This window comes from Coptis chinensis, chromosome 1 (assembly GCF_015680905.1).
Source record: "Coptis chinensis isolate HL-2020 chromosome 1, ASM1568090v1, whole genome shotgun sequence".
Taxonomy (NCBI): domain Eukaryota; kingdom Viridiplantae; phylum Streptophyta; class Magnoliopsida; order Ranunculales; family Ranunculaceae; genus Coptis; species Coptis chinensis.
The window spans coordinates 30,569,187-30,591,840 of record NC_141456.1 but is presented as its reverse complement, the minus strand read 5'-3'; the positions used below and the strand labels follow the sequence as shown (position 1 = coordinate 30,591,840).

The 22,654-nt window shown below is 32.9% G+C and overlaps 1 protein-coding gene, 1 long non-coding RNA gene and 1 pseudogene across 3 annotated transcripts; 2 read left to right on the top strand and 1 right to left on the bottom strand.

Moving 5' to 3' along the window:
* Window positions 1-3,417: 3,417 nt before the first annotated feature.
* LOC147523413 (uncharacterized) lies at window positions 3,418-3,825 on the top strand. The gene has a single exon (XM_086570973.1). It carries the CDS (start codon window positions 3,418-3,420, stop codon window positions 3,823-3,825), a length of 408 nt encoding a protein of 135 aa, XP_086427099.1.
* Window positions 3,826-10,312: 6,487 nt separating this feature from the next.
* Window positions 10,313-11,240, top strand: LOC147523412 (uncharacterized). The gene is made up of 4 exons (XR_015196404.1): window positions 10,313-10,413; window positions 10,484-10,651; window positions 10,747-10,854; window positions 10,962-11,240. It is a non-coding gene; the product is annotated as an uncharacterized LOC147523412 (long non-coding RNA).
* Window positions 11,241-21,029: 9,789 nt separating this feature from the next.
* On the bottom strand, window positions 21,030-22,419 carry LOC147523411 (peroxidase 22.3-like; annotated as a pseudogene). The gene is made up of 3 exons (XR_015196401.1): window positions 22,143-22,419; window positions 21,859-22,038; window positions 21,030-21,746 (listed from the first exon to the last, which is right to left on the bottom strand). The product of XR_015196401.1 is annotated as a peroxidase 22.3-like (transcript).
* Between the last annotated feature and the right edge of the window lie 235 nt (window positions 22,420-22,654).

Sequence of the window (22,654 nt, the reverse complement as noted above, 5' to 3'; positions counted from 1 at the left end):
AAGGTTAGATTGACTTCTTAAATTAAGAATATCTATATAAGCCATTTAATTGCATTAAGTAACTAGGTTTATGTAATACGTATATTAACTATCCAAAGTATGTTCCCTTAGGTGGCGTTAAGAATAGTCGACAAACATGCTATGTGACTAGAAGAAGGCGTAATCATAATTGCGCTCGAGGCTATGATGACTCTTCGCATGTAGAAACACATCGTTTGCCACCACCTCGGAATTGTCCTAAATGTCAAGCAAAATTATTCAATCGTGAACCACCCAGTTTATGTTGCTCAAATGGGACAATTACTTTACCTCCTATGGTAGCGCCTACTTATTTGATTAATTTATATGAATGTCAATCAACAGTTGGTGTTGAATTTAGGAAAAACATTCGTGCGTACAACCATGGTTTTTCCTTCACTTCTATGGGGGTGGACATTGATGATGCTCTCGCTGATGGTAGGGAAGGAATTTACACATATAAAGCTCGGGGTGCTATTTATCATCGTATTGGTGGCCTACTACCAAGTCCAGGACACAAGCCCAGATTTCTACAAATGTATATATATGACACATATCATGAACTTGAATATCGGATGGCTGAAAATGGAGTACTAGACCGACGGGTATTGTCTATCATCCATAACGTTTTAAAGGAGAATCCATACGTCCAAATTTTTGATAAGTGTTGTAACGATTAACATCACCAAATGTTCGGCTGGTTATTAAAGATAACCCAACAGGAAGTCATCAATATAGCATTCCTACGTCTTCTCAAGTAGCTGCTATTTTAGTTGGTAGTGAAGATCCAAGTAACCTTAATGAACGCGACATCATAGCCCAAAGGATTTTTGGCGAATTCGAAAATGTTCTAGACACTGCAGGCTATTATGATCCACTTCAGTACCCTCTTCTACTCCCTTATGGCAGTCCAGGATGGAATTTACATATGTTTCGTTGCAATAGGGCACGACTTACATGTCAACAATTTTATTGTTACTTGCTACAAGTAAGTTTCTGACTAACATTTTATAATATTTTGTTATATACATATTTTTTAATCCAATTGAAAACCACTAATTTCTAATTCCCTTATTAGATTCGCCCAGATGATCCATCCTTTCTGCTCTGTAGTGGTCATCTTTTACAACAATACATAGTCGACAACTATGTTAAAATATCAACTTTAAGATTGAGGTGGATACGTGATCACCAGCAAGAAATAAGGGCTGAACTTTATCAAGGATTGCAAGACTCTTTAAGTTCAGGGGAAGTTCATTCAGGTACGCATTGAGTTTTGAAACTTATTAAAATTTAGTCAAATGGAAAACCTTATATTCATTTTTTATGTTAAATTGAAGGTAATGTAGGGCGCAAAACAATTTTGCTTGCAACTTTTATGGGCTGTCCCCATGACATGCATCGTCGATATCATGATGCTATGGCATTGGTTCAAAAGTATGGAAGACCAGATTTGTTTATCACAATGACGTGCAATCCATCGTGGTCAGAGATCGAAGATGAGTTGTTAAAAGGCCAGGTTCCAAATGATCGACCCAATTTGATAGTCAGGATTTTCCGTGCCAAGCTCGAAGAGTTGAAAAATGATATATTCGTTAAAGGAATCCTTGGAAAAGTGGTTGCACATGTTCATGTAGTTGAATTCCAAAAAAGAGGGTTGCCTCATGCACACATCCTTCTAATCCTTGATGAGGCCGACAAGTTAACAACTGCAGATGCTTACGACAAAATTGTTAGAGCAGAAATTCTAGACTCGACTATTGAGCCAGAACTATATAAGATTGTAGGTAAACACATGATTCATGGTCCGTGCGGTAATGTTAATCCTAACTGTGTCTGCATGCGATATCAAAAGTGTACAAAAAATTTCTCAAAACAATTCATTCCAGCAACTAATCAAGGAAGCGATTGTTATGCTACATATATGAGGAGGGACAACAACGCTTTTGCAACTGTTAAGAATCATGGTCGGCATTATCGTGTTGATAATCGTTGGGTTGTTCCTTATAATCCATAGTTATTGAAAAAGTACAATTGCCATATCAATGTCGAAATATGCTCGAGTATTAAAAGTGTCAAGTATCCGAGTAGCGATGGAAGTGACGTCGATAAATAAAGATGAACATGATGAAATAAAGCAGTATGTAGATGGCCGTTGGATTTGCCCGCAAGAAGCCCTTTGGAGAATCTTCGAATTTTCACTAAGTCAAATATACCCGTCAGTTTATTCTTTGCAAGTACACTTGCAAAATATGCATGAAATAACCTATCAAGGTAACCAGCTGCTTGAGGATGTTTTGGCTGATGATAGGAACTCTCGCACAATGTTAACAGAATTTTTCTGACTGAATAGCGTTGACGTTGCTGCTAGACAATATCTTTATCATGAAATTCCTGAGCATTATGTGTGGGATAAGTCGACTAAGCATTGGCAATCAAGAACTGCACAGAATCGGGTCATTGGAAGACTATTTGCGGTTTCCCCTATGGAAGGTGAGCGATTTTACTTGAGGCTGCTGCTGAACCATGTTAGAGGCCCAATATCATATGAACATATGTGAACTGTTAGATCTAATATATACCCTACATTCAAAGAGGCTGCTGAGGAGTTGGGGTTGCTCGAAAGAGACAGTGATGTTCGCCAATGTTTGCTTGAAGCATCAAGAATGTAGATGCCAAGTTCTCTACGGAAATTATTTGTTACAATTTTGGTTTATTGTAATCCTATCAGAGTACGTGATTTGTGGAATGAATTTAATAGTTGTATGTCCCAAGATTACGCCTTAGGGAGTTCTAACACAACCTATGTGACAAATTGTTTACTAAGCGAACTTAAGTTGTTGTTGGAGCAATATAGACAGACAATTTCATATTATGATTTACCTCAGATGAGTGCTGACAAAGTTGACCAAGATGATATATCAAGTTTGGTCACAGATGAACTTTCTATTCCTGTTACTTCAGAAGATCTTTCTTCTATCAGTCAGCTTAACCATGAACAGAAGATTACTTTTGACCAGATTCTTAGTTAAATGCGCCAGAGGAATGGAATGGTGTGTACTTTCCGTTGATGGGCACGGGGACAAAAACCTACTTATATAAGTCTATTTTAGCAAAACTCCGTAGCAATGGACAGATTGCTATTGCAACAGCTACATCAAGAATCGCTGCTATCATGATACCTGGAGGTCGTACAGCCCACTCTAGATTCAAGATTCCAATTCCAATTACATCCACTTCCACTTGCAAAATAAGCAAAGCTGGCAGTTTGTTACGGTAGGCGAAGGCATACTGATATGGGATGAGGCTACCATGGCACATCGTTATCGTTTGAAGCATTTGAGAAAACTTTGAGAGACATTACAAGCGATTTTACCATTTGGAGGGAAAGTTTTTGTAATGGGTGGAGATTTTCGCCAGGTGTTGCCAGTTGTTTCTCGTGGTTCAAGGGAACAAACTATTGATGCATGCATAACAAGTTCTCCACTTTGGGAGAAAGTTAATGTGTTACGTCTACAAGAAAATATGCAGGCTAAAAACGACCGCGCCTTTGCAGAGTTACTCATGGCCATCGGCGATGGGATTCAACTAATTATTTGTGAGGATGACATCATTGAACTGCCAAAAGATATTGTCATTCCGTGGGAGAATGAGCATTCACGTCTTAAGCTTATAAATGAAATCTTTCCAGGATTAGATAAAAATGCTGGTAACAAAGACTACATGATCAGTAGGGCGATAGTAACTCCTAAGAATGATACTGTACAATTGTTGAATGATGAAATAATTTGCCCGATTTCCCGGTGAAGAAGTCACATATTACTCTTTTGATTCAGTTCAAAATGATTCTCGTGGTCTATATCAGCAAGAATACCTTAATTTAATCTGTCCCAGTGGTATACCTCCTTACAAATTGAAACTAAAGTTGGGGGCTCCCGTTATACTGACGAGAAATCTGAATCCTAAAAATGGCTTATGTAATGGAACAAGACTAATATGTAGAGGATTCGACACGCATGTAATCGATGCAGAAATTGTGACTGGAAATTCCGTAGGTGATCGAGTTTTACTACCCCGCATTCCGCTGTGCCCTTCTCAGGATGCAAAGTTGCCATTTGGAATGACTAGGAAACAATTCCCTATCAAGTTAAGTTTTGCTCTTACAATAAACAAATTACAAGGTCAAACCATTCCACATGTTGGGGTCTATTTGTCTGATCATGTTTTCTCGCATGGCCAACTCTATATTGCTTTATCAAGAGGAGTATCACAGACGACAACGAAAGTTTTAGTTAAAAAAGGAACAATCAAGGGTCTTCCTGGAACTTACACTAGAAATGTCGTCTACAACGACATTCTAGCTTCTTGCAGTGTTTAGTTACAAGTAGTGTGTTTTACTATTGTTCACTTCAATATTAATTTTAAAGCGTATATATTATTTTGTGTAAAATGCTTAATTTATATGACGACCAAGTCTCATTATTATACAATATAAACTCAAAAACATCCCTTCAATTTTTCATGTCTACGTTGCGCAGTCTTTAACCCAACAAACAAGGTTAACTATGTGTATTCATTGTTGTGTACAATTTAAACATTTTTTTCCTCTGGTCTTCATATGATTTAAATCGTTTTTATTTAACTCAACGCTTTTATCCTTGCAGTTTATTATAAAAGTGATTCAAAAAAAGTTAAGAGACTTTTCAACACTTATCAGCAATTGGGAATGGCTTACAAGGATACTTTATATAATGCATATGATGTGCTTCATGTCTGAATAGCTTAGGGTAATAAACCAGCTACAATATAAAAGAAGATTGTAAAAACTTTATCTTATAAGGTATGCAGCTATTTTTTTACTTGGACAGTTTTAAAACTTTTCAAGTTTAGCTATCGGAGACCCATCATTCATAAACAGCACATATCCTAATAAATTAAATTAAATTGATTGAGGGATGAGGTTGTTAAAATGATTACCCATACTTGATGGGTTGACTCTCTTATACTTAAAATAAAGTTATAAAATAATATACATTGGCGATACGTTGACATTAAAAAAAAAATGTCTGTCTTATTCAATATAATTTACAAGCATACTAGAGCATGTAAATGTCTGCAAGCAAATGTATTTAACTTAACTAAAGCCAACGTGGGCAAGTAAATGTTAGCATGTAAAATATCAATTATTGTGACATACGATCATCTTAGCCCAAACCTATTCCACACTTCTATTATACCACACAGTAATTGTGGGATGGTTAATTTTTTTTCAATATAAAATTGGTCGGTCACGTAGTTGCTATTAAATTATTATTCTTACGCGTACCTTATTATTGCTGACAGGACGCAAATTTGGGCTTCTTTCGTACATATTCAAATTTTGTTATCACCAAATGAGCATTGAGCAATAGTTAAACCAAGTTACAGAAATGTACAGAGCCGTTATACATTTAAATGTTTCTTTCCTCTTAGGTAAATTTTTTAATACGGTGTTTCATCTACGCTTGATAAGCATACTAGATTAGACTTAATTTTAAAAAAAAATCAATAATGTATAGTGACTATATATTTATTTTAAAACTATTATGGTCTTTTCCTTATTTAAAATATAAGAATAGGTATATAGATTAGATTACCTATCGTTGGTCATGCACAAGCTTATATATCCTGTTTACTCATTCTTTTAAATTCTTTATAAAATTTAAAAATTAATAAGCTAAAAAAAGAACATGTTCAATTGATAACCCAAATCTTATTCCTCAAACAAAATCTCATATTAAAAATATGCATTTTACCTTCTTTTCCACAGTAAATTATCATTTTCATCACTAACCCACTTAATCATGCTATGCGGCCGTAATAAAATTGTAGGGGAGCGAAGAAAAGTTTAAAATATTAAATTAATAAGTTGCATAGTTAGGTTGAGATTGAACAACTCTTACTTGCCCATTGTTATCACAGGCAAGACTTAAGTTTACATATATGCAATATATATCTAAACCTTGACGCTGACAGAAAAAACGTTGTTGAATAGTTTGCACAGTGTAAAGAGACATCACTGTCTGTCTCACATGAAACTATTGTTTTCTTTGTCAAACGAATTTATCGTCATCCATATTTATTATAAACACTTGATAAATGATGCCCCCCGCTCAATCATGGTTATAGGCAATGATAAGGGAAACAAAACAAAGTTAAAACTATAAAATTAGTCGGTAGCATAGTAAGGGCGGGGTCGTACAGCTCTGAACTACACATTGTTATCACTGGGGGACTTAAATCTACATAGCTACAATATATATTTGTCTATTTGGGATCGACTACCAAAAAAAATGTTAAAAAAAGTGACCACAATGTCAACAAACGCCCGTGTTCATGACACATCAAATAATGTTCTTCTATATCACACGAAATTATTGTCGACCAAATATACCATCCAGAATTAATACAATCCAACCCTGCTAAATCATGCCAAAAGACAATGATAAGATGGTAGGAGACGGAATAAATGTTGAATAAACCAAATTGGTCGGTCGCATCGTGATGGTGGGGTCGAATTACTCTGAGCCGCCCATTGTTATCACGGGCGAGATCTAAATTTACATATCTACAACACATATTTAGATGTTGATGTAATTTGAGAATAAATTTATTATTAAAAAAAACATTAGCACTTCGTCGCTCACAACCCCACTCAACCATGATTAGAGTCAATAATTAGGGAGACAAAAAAAAAAGTTAAAAAATATAAAATTAGTTGATTGCATCATAAGGACAGGACCGAGCAGGTATGAGCCGCACATTCTTAGGACAGGCAGGCCTTAACTTTACATAACTGCAGCACATGTCTATATTTTACGGTTGGCAACAAAAAAGGTGTTGAAAAGTTGCCACCATGTCAAGGGCCATCAGTGTCCATCACTCATTAAATAATGTTTCCTTATGCGACACCAAATTATTGTTTATTAAATATACCATGTACAATTGACACAACAGAACCCCATTCATTCAAGGTAAGAGACAATAATAATACTGTTGAGGAACAAAACAAAAGCTAAAAAAACAAATTGGTTGGTTGCATATTAAGGTTGGTATCGATCAGCTCTGGACCGCCGATTATTATGACGAGCGAGACTTAAATTTACATATCTCCAACACATATTTAAATCTTAATGTAAGTAACCAACAAATTCATTAGGCAATGATAAGGGGAACAAAACAAAGCTAAAACTACAAAATTAGTCGGTAGCATAGTAAGGGCGGGGTCGTACAGTTCTGAACGGGGGCCTTAAATCTACATATCTACAGTACATATTTGTCTATTTGGGTTCAACTACAAAAAAAAAAGTTAAAAAAAGTGGCCACAATGTAAACAGACATCCGTGTTCGTGACACATTAAATAATGTTCTTCTATATCACACGAAATTATTGTTGACCAAATATACCATCCATAATTGATACAATCCAAACCCGCTCAATCATCCCAAAAGACAATGATAAGATAGTAGGAGAGGGAAAAAAAATGTTGAATAAACCAAATTGGTCGGTCGCATCGTGATGGTGGGGTCGAATAACTTTGAGCCGCCCATTGTTATCACAAAAAGATCTAAATTTACATATCTACAACACATATTTAGATGTTGATGTAACTTGAGAATAAATTTATTATTTAAAAAAACATTAGCACTTCATAGCTCACAACCCCACTCAACCATGATTAGAGTCAATAATTAGGGAAACAAAAAAAAGTTATTGTCGACCAAATATACCATCCAGAATTGATACAATCCAAACCCGCTAAATCATGCCAAAAGATAATGATAAGATGGTAGGAGAGGGAAAAAAAATATTGAATAAACCAAATTGGTCGGTCGCATCGTGATGGTGGGGTCGAATAACTCTAAGCCGCCCATTGTTATCACGAGCGAGATCTAAATTTACAAATCTATAACACATATTTAGATGTTAATGTAACTTGAGAATAAATTTATTATTAAAAAAAAAACATTAGCACTTCGTAACTCACAACCCCACTCAACCATGATTAGAGTAAAAAATTAGGGATTTTTTTTTTTTAATATAAAATTAGTTGATTGCATCGTATGAACAGGACCGAGGAGGTATTAGCCACACATTCTTAGATGGGCATGTCTTAACTTTACGTAACTGCAGAACACATCTATATTTTGTGGTTGGCAACAAAAAAGGTGTTGAAAAGGTGCCACCATGTCAAGGGCCATTAGTATCGATCACACATTAAATAATGTTTTCCTGTACGACACCAAATTATTGTTAATCAAATATACCATATACAATTGACACAACAGGATCCCACTTATTCAAGGTAAGCTACAATAATAATATTGTTGAGGAACAAAACAAAAGCTAAAAAAACAAATTGGTTGGTTGCATATTAAGGTTAGTATCGATCAGCTCTGGACCGCACGTTATTATGACGAGCGAGACTTAAATTTACATATCTGCAATACATATTTAAATCTTAACGAAACAAACCAACAAATTCATTATTAAAAAAACATATACTTTGTCGTTTTAGAATTAATAATTAAAAAAACATATACTTTGTTGACATCCAGACTATATTACCTTACTTTGTTGCGGCATCAAACTTACATAATCTGTCAACTCTCTCTTTAAAGTTCTTATTAGTTCATTAAAGTTATACCTTCTCCTATAGGGAAAAAAAACTTCCATTCTACTTCAGAAAACTTATTCAACAGCCTACCATAATCAAATGGCATCACAAGCATGTCAATTCCTTGCTAATCTCCGTAAAGGTACATACAAGTGGAAAGTTAAAGTTAAATGTAACAAGAATGTAGAGTCACGTCATTGGAATAACAACGGCGTTATAAGCCGAGACTTTTTACTATTGGATTCCCAGGTAATGGGTCACGTTAGTTTTTAGCTATTTTTAAAAAAAAAATAAATTTTGTTTTCTTTATACACAGGGAACTCACGTACATGCAAAATTGGCATCGAAAAACTTTAGAGAATTTGATAAATTTGCAAAAGGAAATGTGATAGAAGCAGGCCAAATCTACCTTATTGAAAGATTTGATGTGATGTTAGCAACAACCTATCGTCCGGTAGTTATTCATTTGTGATTCATTTGAAGCCAGAAACATTAATAGAATCAGTGGATGAAGACGAGACTGAAATAGCAAAGCACAAATTCAATTTCACTGACTTCAAAAACCTTCAAAAAAGATCTAAATGGAAAACTCTATTATCAGGTTATATATTAAAACTTTCGACTTAAATATTTCTTCTAATTTATAATTTCACATTAGATTAATCAGTCTTTTCACTTGAAAAGCTAAATGACAGAAGTTCTAATGTTTTTTTTTTATGTCAACACGTAAATATTATTGGCAAATCAATTCCAGAAGACATTATAACAAAACATAATGTTATCATTATAGCCACTTCGTTGAATGCAAAAGATTATCAAGGTACATATACATTTATATCGTTGACAATTTATGTTGGTATCAAATATCAATTAATATCAAATTTATATTCCACCTGAAATTCTATCCATTAAAAAAAGGTTTTAATACAGTTTTTATTGTAGGAAAAATTACACTTTCATCTCTTAGCGGGACAAAAATCTATGTCAACCTGGAAATTGATGTTGTTCTTTGAATACAATATAAATTGAATTATATATATATATATATATATATATATATATATATATATATATATATATATAATTTTTTAGTAAAAAAAATTAACATCGACTATATTAGTTAACACTATAAATATATTTGTTACAATGGGTTCAATTTTCTTTTACTAAATTGCTATGCGTATTTATGTAACTGCAATTTATTAACATTTTTCCTATTCCCATTATGATCCACGTTTTTATTTCTTGGGAACATACTAGCTTCCGAGATACATACATTTCCGTAGAGGTTGAGGGTTCTCCTGAAAATTTATCTGAAGAACTACTTAGAAATAGAAGAATTACCATAGCTAAATTAAAGGAGCTTGGAAGAGATGAAGCACAACACGGATCAAGCTATACCCTTTCTGCCATAGTAGACAAGGTATCTGATGTTAATTGGTTCTACAATTCTTGCAGACATTGTAAGATAACTATCCCACAAATTGACTTTGAAAACCCTGTACCAAGTGTAAGGTGGACCGCGAGAAAAAAGGTTGGTAAAATTAAACTAACGTATTTAACCTGTTTTTCCTTAAAGTATTCAACTCCCTCATTTACCACATTCTAATTTCAAAGTAGGTATAAACTTCGAATGTGTGTGAATGATTTCTCCGATATCACCACTTTTGTCGCTTTCAACAAGCATGCCGAAGCCTTGCTTATGAAGTCGGTTGAAGAATTAGACATAGTCCAAAAGGTAAGTTACTTCACAATTCATTAATACATCTTTTGAATATAAGTTGAAACATTTCTTATACAAAATACAGAAAAATGATCCGGATGCAGTTTCCAAAGAACTCCAAAAAATTGAAGGAAGATCTTTCATCTTCCAAGTTCAAATCAACGGCTTTAGTGCCAAGGAAACTTTTGAATCATTTACCATCGACAAAGTTTACCCTGAAGAAACAGACTTAGATAGTCAAGTGGTTGGCAAGGTGAAGTTATGCTTTTATTTATTTATTTTTATTTTTTCCATTCCAAAAAAATTTATGTAAATGCTTTAACAATTATACATTTTTAACTAATATAGGGTAATGAGCTCACAACTGGTGAAATGGTTCGCAAAGATGTTTCAGCCAAGGAAAACAACGCTGAAATACAACCATCCAAAAAAAAAATCAAAAGAACATAATACTAGGTAAATGAACAACGCACACATTTGTGTGGCATTATTTAAATATTCATTTCCTTTATTTGCTACCTAGGAAATATAACAACGTTAATTGTTTTTGTTCTACAATGCAGGAGACATCCATGTATGAAGAGTTAACTGTGTTACATCTCTATCTTTAATTTTTCAAAAGTCAACTGCAAAATGGAAAACGAGATGCTACTACGCCTACTCCATCCCACGCTAGGTCCATCTAATAAATGTTGTTGATTTGACTCTGTTCAAGTCATGTGGCTCGGAGTGTTATAATAGTATTTATGTACATATGTTTATTTTTAAATAATTTGCTACTTTAAGCAAATCTAGCAACCTTTCCACTTGAGCTTTCTATCAATAAAATATACTTATCTAAATATTATTAAAAATATAAATTATCTATATTATGCCTCCATCTGATCCTTTTTTTGTTCCATTTCAAATTATTATTTGCAACCATATTCCAATATTTCAAAATCTTCGTGATTCTACGGATTTTAAAAAACAAAATTACGAAACTTATTCCATTATATTACAAGAACATTCTGAAATTTAGATTTATTCGACACACTATCTGTAATTCTAATTTATGGCTCGAAATATTAGGTGGCATTTCAAACAGTTTCTCAAAATAACCAACTAAACTTCACGCCGACCAAAATGCATGGTAACTATCTTTAATAATAGTATTACACTTTGTGTGTGTACATATTATCGCGATATCATCTTCATGTCGCTTGCTTCTCCCATTATAACACTATATACTATTTTATTTTCTCAACAAAAACATATATATAGTTATTAAATGACTTGATACACTGTTTAAAAGTTGGCTTATGACAAATCATGTTTTGAGAATTAATATGTATTTTTTTTTGTTTTTCAATATTTTTTAATAGAGATGTTTTTAATTCCTCCCAAGCATCCCTTCGACTTCCTCGCAATCATCCCTTCGACTTTAAAAGTTGACTTTCCTGCTTGATTAAGTTAAAGAAAACTACTTGGATGGTAATTCCTATCTTATTATTGCAAACTTTAATTTTTTTTAAATTTAAAAGGATGCAAAATTTTAACCAATAAAAAAAAACAAAAATTATAGTTTAGTCTTGACTTAGCATAGAATGAGGTCCATTTGTTGGTGAGAAAAACCACGCATTAAAAAAAAATTTTGATTATTTAACAAGTGTAATTCATAATATAGAAAATATCAATTGAAAAAATGTCCATTTATCAACAAGTTGAAAAAAAAAGAATTGGTAACTTATCGATTAAGCATATAAAAAAAAAGCCATAAACAATTCAACTCGCATTATGCCTACCATTCTTCAATATTATAAAATAACACAATATATATATATATATATATATATATATATATATATATATATATATATATATATATATATATATATATATATATATATAAAGCAAAAAAACATATATATCAATATATGTATACCAACTACGAACATAATTTTAAACAATATTTTCCATTTGCAATCAGTGGGGCCAAGCCTTAAGGAGCCTCCCACATATCCTCCCTGTTCAACTGCAATCATACTATTTTTTCTTCTAAACTACATATTGTTGTCTCCAACATGTCAATCTGTTCTTCATTTCGCTGGCGATTTCCATCAGACCATCGGAGATCAAACTCTTGGGCCTCTATCAGATCCTTCAGAGTCATATGATCTTCCTCTAGCTCCTCAACCGCATAAAATGATCTTGAGTAAAAACTCTTTCTATCCCGAACTATATGTTGCTTTGTCTCTTCCATACCGGTAACTGCACCCTTCTGTGTTGCTGCTCCCTCAGTTTCTTTCTTAACAATGCTGACAACATGGGTTCCAATATCCAGCCTTTCATCGTCATCTACTAAACTAACAATCCGACCCATCTGTACGTCTAAATATTCTTGATACTGACGTGCCACATTATCAAGAAGTAATTGAACCTATATAAAACATTTGACTTTATAAATCTAACAAAAAATAACTAAATAAAATTAAAAAAAAAAAAAAAAAAAAAAACTGAGAGTTAATCCATTTTGAACATTTGTAAATTCGCAAAATGACATCATCATTGTTTCCTTCCCGAACTGCCCCATCTCTAGAACTAAGTGACGACCATTCCGACTTTTGTTTGGTTCTCACGAGACACTTGTATTTGCTTAGACAATCCCGCCCGTAGCATGGACCGTTTAGCGTGTGTTAAAGACTCTTCCATAGCCTTGCGCTTCATATGCTCCTCGCGACTTCACCCTTGCCTTCTCCCATAACAAAAAAAAAGCCATCAAACAATTATATAGCAGTTTAATGTCTCTTTCTCCCTTTGTCTCTTCCGACTTTTTTTTAAATGTTTTTTCCTACTAAGGGTTATTTTAAACATATTTTAAAAATCTTATGTATAAAAGTCCTAGCATAACTCTTAAACTTGACAATTAACATGCCTAACATAAAATAGCCCAACATAGCCTATTTAAAGAAGAAGCAATAAAAAAAAAACACTTTGAACTATAGTTTTTTCCATATCTCCTGCTCCTAACCTCTTACACATCCTTCAACTCAGGCCCTTTCTCTCTTTCTCATATTATAATCGCTTAAAGAACTCTTTAACAGTTTATTTTTCGTATATACCCTTCCATTACCTTAACGTAACCGTCGGCCCCATTATATGTTTTTCTTTTGCCCTTCTTATTTGGTTCCTTCTTAGTCATCTTTGTGAAACAGTATTTCATCATATATAGTAATAAGAAATGTTTAAACAAAAAAAAAATTATATATATTAGAAAAAAAAAATAATCACCAGCTGTTAAAGACCAAGAAGAGAATATATGTATGTCTAAGGAAACTCGCAAGTTTCTTAAAGAATCTGTGTGTTTTTAAAATAAAAGCAAAAGGCAGAGAAAAACATAATTTTTAAAATAAATTAAATGAAAAATCTACAAAACCACTATATATACTCCATCACATATCATTAAGTTGAGCAGTTCTCTTTTACAAACCAATTGACCCAATAGAATGGGTACAACAAAGGAACTATAGTTACTTAGAATATTGAATAACACCCAACTCCCAAAACATTTAATGAGATAAGGCCCACCTCTGTTACACATAATATCTGCTGACACATTTTCAAACCCGAGTTCCAATGTTGTGCCATTACATTAAAAAATTAAATCATTCGATGGGCTCGAGGATTACATCATTGTCAGAGTGAACCCTATTCGCAAAATAGTAAAAAATGATCCTACATTAATTATAAATAAAAAAATTACGCATAGGTCCCATCAATTACAATTCCTTTTAACATACATCCTACTATCTTTGTAATTTTAAAAATATAAAACATGTATTAAGACATACAAGTATGGACATGTGATTACTTTTAAAAGACAATACAAGCTCCACTATAAAATTTACCAAACATCATTTCATCATCATAAGAGCTAATCATTGTACTAAAAAAAGTATTTTTTTTTTCTTTATAAAAGATGCATGAAGTATTTGATAACTTTAGAGTCCTTCCATTTATGCAAACAAAAATAAATTGTCCATAAATCCAAAGCAAACTGCTGTGAGTTATAAAAAGAGTGTATGAAAATTCATGCTACTTCAATTAAGTAAATATGCTAATGATGTTTGTTGCCTATATATACATATGACTTCACTTAGTACAACTGTTCTAAATGAAAAGGTACCAATTTGTTTATATATATCACCAACTGTTAAAGACAAAGAAGGGAATATTTATATGATTGAAGAAACTTGCAAGGTTCTTAAAGAATCTTTGTGGTTTTTAAAGTAAAGAAAAAAAAAAAACACAATTTTTTAAATAAATAAAATGAAACTCTAGAAAATAACTATATATACTCCATCCCATATGATTAGGTTGAGTAGTTCACCTTTGCAAGCCAATTGGCCCAATTAAATGGGTTCAATAACGGCATTACAATTACTATGACCACTTTGTAAGACCCAACTTCCAAAACATTGATGAGATAAGGCCCACTTCTGTTACCCATAATATCTTCTGACACTTTTTCAAACCCGAGTTCCAATGTTGTCTGCCACATTAAAAAAAAACATACAGAAGTCGTTGCGATGGGCTCGAGGATTACATCATTGTTAAAGTTAACCCCATTGGCAAAATAGTTAAAAAAATCACTACATTTATCATTAAATAAAAACATTATGCATGGTCCACTTAATGACAATTACTTTTTGCGTACATACTACTGTACTATTATTTTTAAAACATAAAACCTATATTGAAACATACAAGTATGTACATGTCATTACTTTGAAAATACTATACAAGCTCCACTATAAAATTTGTAAATATCATTGCATCATCATAAGAGCTTTCCATTGTCCTAAAAAAAAGTTTTTTTTTTTTAGAAAAGATGCAGGAAGCATTTGAAAACGTGAGAGTTCTTTCATTTATTCAAACAAAAACCGAATCAAACAAAAATAAATCGTACATAAATCCAAAGCAAACTGGTGTGAGTTATAGAGAGTGTATGAAAAATCATGTTGCTTCAATTGGTGGATATGCTAATGATGGTTGTTGCCAATATATGCATATGACTTCACTTAGTGCAACTGTTGTGAATAAACATTTATCACTTAAATGTGCAGCCTGTGGGTGTCATCGGAATTTTCATCAGCAGAAGTTTTTTGGTCCAAGTAAAGTTAATCAAAATCGATTGTTAGATGTACCTGGTAATCATATGGGAAAAGGAATTTGTATCAGTGGTGTTTCTAAGAGTGTCAAGAGTAAGAGATTTAGAAGCAAATTCTGAAAGCTCAATGAGGAAGCGGATGATGTGAGTTTGCTAACAGATTAGGTTGGAAAACAAAGAAAAGTGATGATGTTGCCATTAGGCAGTTTTGTTTGAAGAATGCAGTTGAGATAAATGTTTTTAAAGTGTGGATATATAATAACAAAAGAAAAAGGTGAAGCATAACCAACGACTAACCCTACACCTCTTATTGCAGTTGCAGCATCAATATTAAACCTACTATGTTGATCTCTTCTACTAAAAAAAAAAAAAAAAATTAAAACTGTTTGATTTTTCCAATTTGTTTTATATATTTTTTTTATAAACTTTTTCATATTAAATATTGCAACTCCAACTGAAAGTTATTTAATATCTAATTTCACACCAGAGAAAAATCCCCACCATAACCGTTGACTCCACAAGTTTCTATTTTCTTAAGTTTACCAATTAAGAAAACATTTACGATTAAGTTATTGGATAATCATATATGATTGGATTTTAACAGCCGTATTAATTTTAATTACCTTGATGTAAGCACTTAATACTTAATTGTTTTCTTAGTATTGTCAAACTTATCATGATTTAATTCCTTTTTTCTATGTTTTATTGTTATAATTTTTTAAATCCATTTTCTTGCTTATTCAATCACAGTTAACAACTTCACTTTTATTTTGGGGTTTTTTTTTTGTTTTTTTAACAATTTTAAAATTTTATATCATATCATAGACTATAGTTAAAGTTAGTTTACTTTGATGATGTATTGTATACTACTTAATACTAATTTAATCTTTGTATAACGTGTCAATAACTTATAATGCGTTATGTTTGTTTTAATGCAGAAGTGATAACAAAGAAATCAACCTCAATGAGACTATTGCAAGCGTTTCTTCTACAACAATACCTTGCTTTACTGAAAAGGTTAGTCGATAGACCCTTTCTGTTTTTTACCGCTTGGACATATAACTCATTGTGCTCTCAAATTGATTACTACATATTAAATTCATGATATTTTTATAGCACGAAGAATACACTTCACGTTAGTTATGAATTTGTTGAACTGTCTTTTGTTTTACTTTTTGTTATTAACTTGCTGCCGAGAACTGCTCCACAATATCCATATATAATTCCCTCGTTGCCGATGACAAATACTTAGTGAGATTTCCTTTACATTGCGTTACAAGCTGTGATGGTCGTTGATGTCTTCCACGGCATAGATTATCATTACCTTAATGTATAGTTTGAAGAGTCGAGTTCTATCTACTATTCAATTTATGCCATTGGCGACCAATTACTCAAATCGATAGTGGTCAAACCTGTTACGGCCATTTGTAGATTTGTTTTGTAATTTAAGAAAAATAGTTGAGCTCATTGTCTGAGGTTTTTAAAGTTTTCTATAAATTTATTTTTTTTTTTTTATCTATGCAGAAATGTATATGTTATTCCCTCGATCCGGGTACATACAAAAAAAAATACATTAGAATGAAATAATAAAGAATTTGCAAATTGCTTGATTGAGATAACTTACGACTCTTGAATAAATTAGCGTCATTACACGCATATCAATTGGTTTAAAACTAGATTATGGAAGTAACCTCCTCTATCTACTTGACAAACCAAATTTTCCTTTAGACCCACACCGTAGCTTCTAAATATCAATTAAAAAAAAATTATAGAGCCCCCACCATTTCAATTATGTTTTCATATTTTAATATTTCTTTTCCACTATAAAAAGCACCCCTTTTATTTTTCTACATACAATAATTATATTCCTCATCCAGTCTCATTAGTCTTCCTCATAGCAAACCTTAGTTCTCAATGGCTCCAAACAGGCAGATAAGCCCTATCTCACCCCCGGTCCAAATAGATTACTTCACTGAAGATATCCTGCAGAACACAGTTGATCCCATGGAAGGGATCCATATTCTTCACGAGTGTATCAAAGCAATGTATGCCCGGCAAGGATTTATGCATGAACAGTTAATAGATTTACAACAACGTATCATAGTGTTTGATGAAGAACAAGAACACTTTTTGGAGAACTACTCGCAGTTTTTAGAGAACCACTCACAAATTTTGGAGAGCCAAAGACAAATTTTCGAGCACCAAGGAGCCCTTCAGCAACAAATTCTCCAACATATAGAACAACTTTACACTATTGTTACAACTTTTCTTCCACATCCTCCCCGTTATAATCGTCCGCCTAGCCCTTCATAATCTAATCATACCTCAGAGTAAAAGTTCCCAGTTGTTTTCTCTAAGATTCTTATTGTATGTGTAATATTGAAGTTATGCCACATTTTCATGGTGTGCATTTATGTTTTTGAATATTGTCTGTAATATATATAAATATGTCAGAACCAAATAAAAACTTTTATTTAACACTTACATAGTCCTTCAAAAAATACATATAGCACTGACATTACATCTTACATGAAAAAAACCTCACATAGGATAATCAATATGACAACAACACTCATTACCACAAACATCACAACTGACAACATGGGTGATGCTCTTTTCATTTGGCAACATTGGTTGGTTACAAGCAGTAAATTGCATCTCTTTACTAAAACATCCAATCCAATCACATTTAAGCCACCTTTCAACAACTTTTCCTGACCGATCCCAACATTTAACCAAATACATAACACCTCTGCAGTTTTCCTCCCTACATCTTGATTAAGGTAAGGGCAAATTTGAGTCATGTGGCCTTCTTGCTCACACAGTTGGCAAATCTAGATAAAAAATAACCAAAAAAACAAAGATCAGAATTTAATCCATATCATGATGTCGTCTTTAATGATTGACTCCATTCAGTTGTTAGGTCAATTAAGATTTGTGCCTAATTTAATAACAAAAGAGTTATAAAAATGAAGTTTTAAATGAAGTTGTCTAAAATACCTTCGGTGCTGCAAATATTTGAATAGAAGCTCCACCCATTTCTGTTAAACTTATCAACCTAAGAGAAAGCGTCTGCCACACAAAAAAATATATATATAAAGAAATAATTGCTAAGAAAAGTTGTGGTTACTCTTTTATAATGCATTTAAAAGAAATGAAAAGTTCTTTATTTCTGCTCCTTGGATGAATATGTAGCTATTTGACACGTCTCATGAAATATAGTTGAATCTAAACCGTCCAATTATATTATTATACTATGTGGACATATAACATACATTAGATCGACCACCCTTAATATCCAACATCCCATCAGCTTTACGTAAGTAGATTTAATCTAAAGCGTTTCCTTCAAAAATTTTATATTAAGTTTTCACACGATATATTAAACAGTCCGCACGCACTTAGACAAAAAAGAACGGGTCCCTTTGTCTCCAACTGACGGACTAACTTTTACATATTAACCTTATCTCTTTCTTTTCTGATTTCTTAAGAAAGCGACTCAACAACACTATTCATCTCTCTCGCATCTCCTGGATTCCAACCACCAACCCCTCTAAGGTAATTCTTCTCTTAAAACTTTTACTCTTATTTTAATCATTTTTTTCCTTAAATGTATTATCCTTCTGTTCCGTTGTCTTCTTCACACATTTTCCATTTCAGGTCATCATGACCTTTGATTTTTTTTTTTTGTACTTAATAGTGACCTGATTTAAAGGATAAAGCTACAAAAAAAAAATTAAAAAAAAAACAGACATTGTAATTTAGAAAATAATAATTTTCATAATAACCATAATAATACTAATTATTATAACAATAACAAATCAGATGACTTATTTGTTCCAGTCGTTTAATGTAATATCTTTTATGACATCCTGAAATCATTGTAATTAATATATTGAAACACGATGTAACCAATATAGATATCTGTGGTATATCTTTGCCATGTTGAGCCATTTTAACAACACAACATATATTATTTTTTAATATATATTTAAATAAATTTGATTTTCTATACATTCTTTCCAATACTATTTCGTTTTTTTTTTAAAAGATAACCATATATAGTTGAAATATGTACAACTTCTTCTAATATATATCATGACAAAGTTATATATATTTGTACTGGTCAAGAAAAAAAATAGTCAATCTTTGATTAAAAAAACAATTTTAAAGTTTTTTAAAAAAAAAACCAAAACCTTCAATATATCTACCAAGTTATTATCACTCGCGGGACTCAAATTTACGTGCCAATAGGAAATATGTTGAATTTGTTCCAACCACTTAATGTAATTCATTTTCTTACAATTCAAACTGCTTATTATATAATGTTATTTGTTGATTCTTTTATTTGTTATACTTCATAATTGTTCGTATTGTCATCAGACTAACATATGATTAATTTATTTAACTGTTGGTAAATTTTTATCCTCAACAACAGTTACAACCATGAGCAACACATTTGATATTGATGAAAGCGAGCTTGGTGATGCAGTCAAAGTTTTAATGTTAACAGTAATTATTTGTGTTTTACTACTACTATGGAAAGCGGCTTTAGGGGTCTAGCCCTGAACAAATATATGTTAATTGTTTAACGTATAAATGTTTTAAATTCAATAAAAATATTTAACCATGTTATTATATTTTGTAGTCTTTTGTTATTGAAATAACTGCATCTTTCATAAGACCCTTTTTTACAATTTCCATATTAAATGCATTAATGTGACACATGTATGTAATAATTACTGTTATCAGGGAATCCAATGCATTTGTTATCACATTTCCTTTAGAAAGTCTTTTTAACATCCATATACTAATGCTCGTGAATGTAAACTTCATTAACATGTGATTGGAGTGATTTTTGCTCCCAAATGATATTGCTCCAAGGCCTCCAAAGCGGACTCTAGAGCCAACCACTGTCGATAAAATAAGAATGCCGGATAGCCAAAACCATCGAAAATCTTGATTTCCTATTTTATCCCTATAAAAGTATAAAATGAAAAATGAAAAAAGAGAAAAAGTGCGGCTATGGGCTTCTCACCTCCTCATTTTTTCGGAAAAAACAAAGATTGTTCACTTTGTTTTGAGTAAACACTACAAATTTTAATTTAGTAAAAAATATATATGATATCAATATCACAATTACCAAACTGAATCAAGGTTTGACTTTAGTTGTGAATGAGCAGAACTTGATGAATACAAGGTAGAGCCAAACTAACTTCAATGGCGGAATCACGTACTCAGGTGGAGAAGATGAAGAAAAATTCTATTTTTATTTTGATATAAGGTAAGGGACAAATTAGGAAGTTGGAAATAAAGTCGGTTACTGCTAGGCTGGGTTTCTAGTTATGATGGACAGGTGGTTGGCTATAGAGTCCCCTTGGAGGCCTTGGAGCAATATCGCTGGGAGCAAAAAATCACTCCAACAGTTCAACTCAAGCATATATTTGAACAGAAAATAAGAAGTTGACGAACACCAATCAAATCGCCATAATAATCTTTGTAACAAAAGAATAAGTAGTATACATGAAAAAAAAAAACTGAAACACCAACTATGAATCTTATACAATTTGGTCTCGAATTTTAAAAATATAAAGCAATAATGTTCTTAACACTGCAATAGTGCGATCTCGGGCACTGAGACTAATTAGCCCTTTGACAAGTGGTCCGAATCTCACCTTGAGTACCAGTTAAGGGACTCAAGTTTCCCATTTTGATCATGCCAGTTGTGAAATCTGTCGCGAAAGCATTAGCATCGTCAGCGTACAACCTTACAAAAGAGTCGGCTGGGCCATTACTAAACAGCGTCTGATCAGATATAAGGAGTCCTCTTCTGTTCATCAGTGCCTGGAAATAGTTGTTACCGAAACGAAGTGGGCTTTGAGGGTCTAGAGGAGCTAAGTTATCATCTCCAGCAGGGCCAGTTCGAGGGCAATTAGCTTGTATAGATGTTGCGAAGGCAGGATCGATGTTGACTTGGCGGTAGATTCGGTCTCTGAATGTAGTGCAACGTGCGAAGCCTACTGTGTGCGCTCCAGATAAAGCGACCATCTCCCTAGCACTGAAACCTTTTTCCATCAAATTTTCTGATCAGTTGGTCAACATTGTCGAATGGGGCGGGAAGGTCACTATCTGCAGCAGCAAGGCTTGCTGTTCTTGCATCTCTCCTTCCTAATGGAACAGAATAACTTTGTCCTCCCATCTGAGAAATAATACCAATAACAGCTTAAACAAGATTAGGAGCATATCATTGTATATCAAATTGTTGATATTGTTGTTACGTCGTAGGATTGTCAGTTAAACATTTTACTTACTTCAACGACAGAGTCACGAGCACTGATGGCTAGGATATCCGCGCATGAAACCACACTACGCCCACAAGCTCTATCAACTTGTGCCTTTATGTTATCAATAACTCCAAAACCTATAATTGAATTATTATTAGCTAGCGCAGTTCTTTCACCGCCGGCCAAAAGTACTCCTCCATCACAACCCTGAATTCAATAATAACACAAATCAGTACATATAAAAATAAATATATACTACTTAGCTTCAATGCACAAGGAAAAGAAATAAATTGAATCACTTATTCGCTTACATTAACAAAACAATCATGAAAAAACAAACGGAGAATAGACGCCCCCATTCTCGCTTCTCTATTGATAGCAGACCGTGTGGCTGCTCGAACTGTGTCAAAGACTGATGGGCATGTAGTGCCATAAAATGAGACTGAAAGCTGTGCTGAAGCTGGAGATGAAAATATGGTAATGAAAATCATAACAAGACTTATTGAGAGGGTGGAATGCATACTAAGAGCCATTGTAAGAAGACTTAAAACTTTTGTTCTTGTAAAAGAAATGTAAGATTATTGTTTACGAGTGGTTTGCATGGATTGCAATTGCTACTATTTATAGTAGTTATGACTTATGAGAAGTGAAAGTCAAATAGTCAATACTGCAGAAGCTCAACTGCCTCAAGACCATTTCTTTTTTTCAAATTGGGCAACAGTTCTAGAGTTTCAAACGACTGAAACGAGTATTTTTAATCATATTGCTGACACAATATGGACCCAGTGATGCAAAAAGAGTTTATAGTTTTGCTGACTTCTTC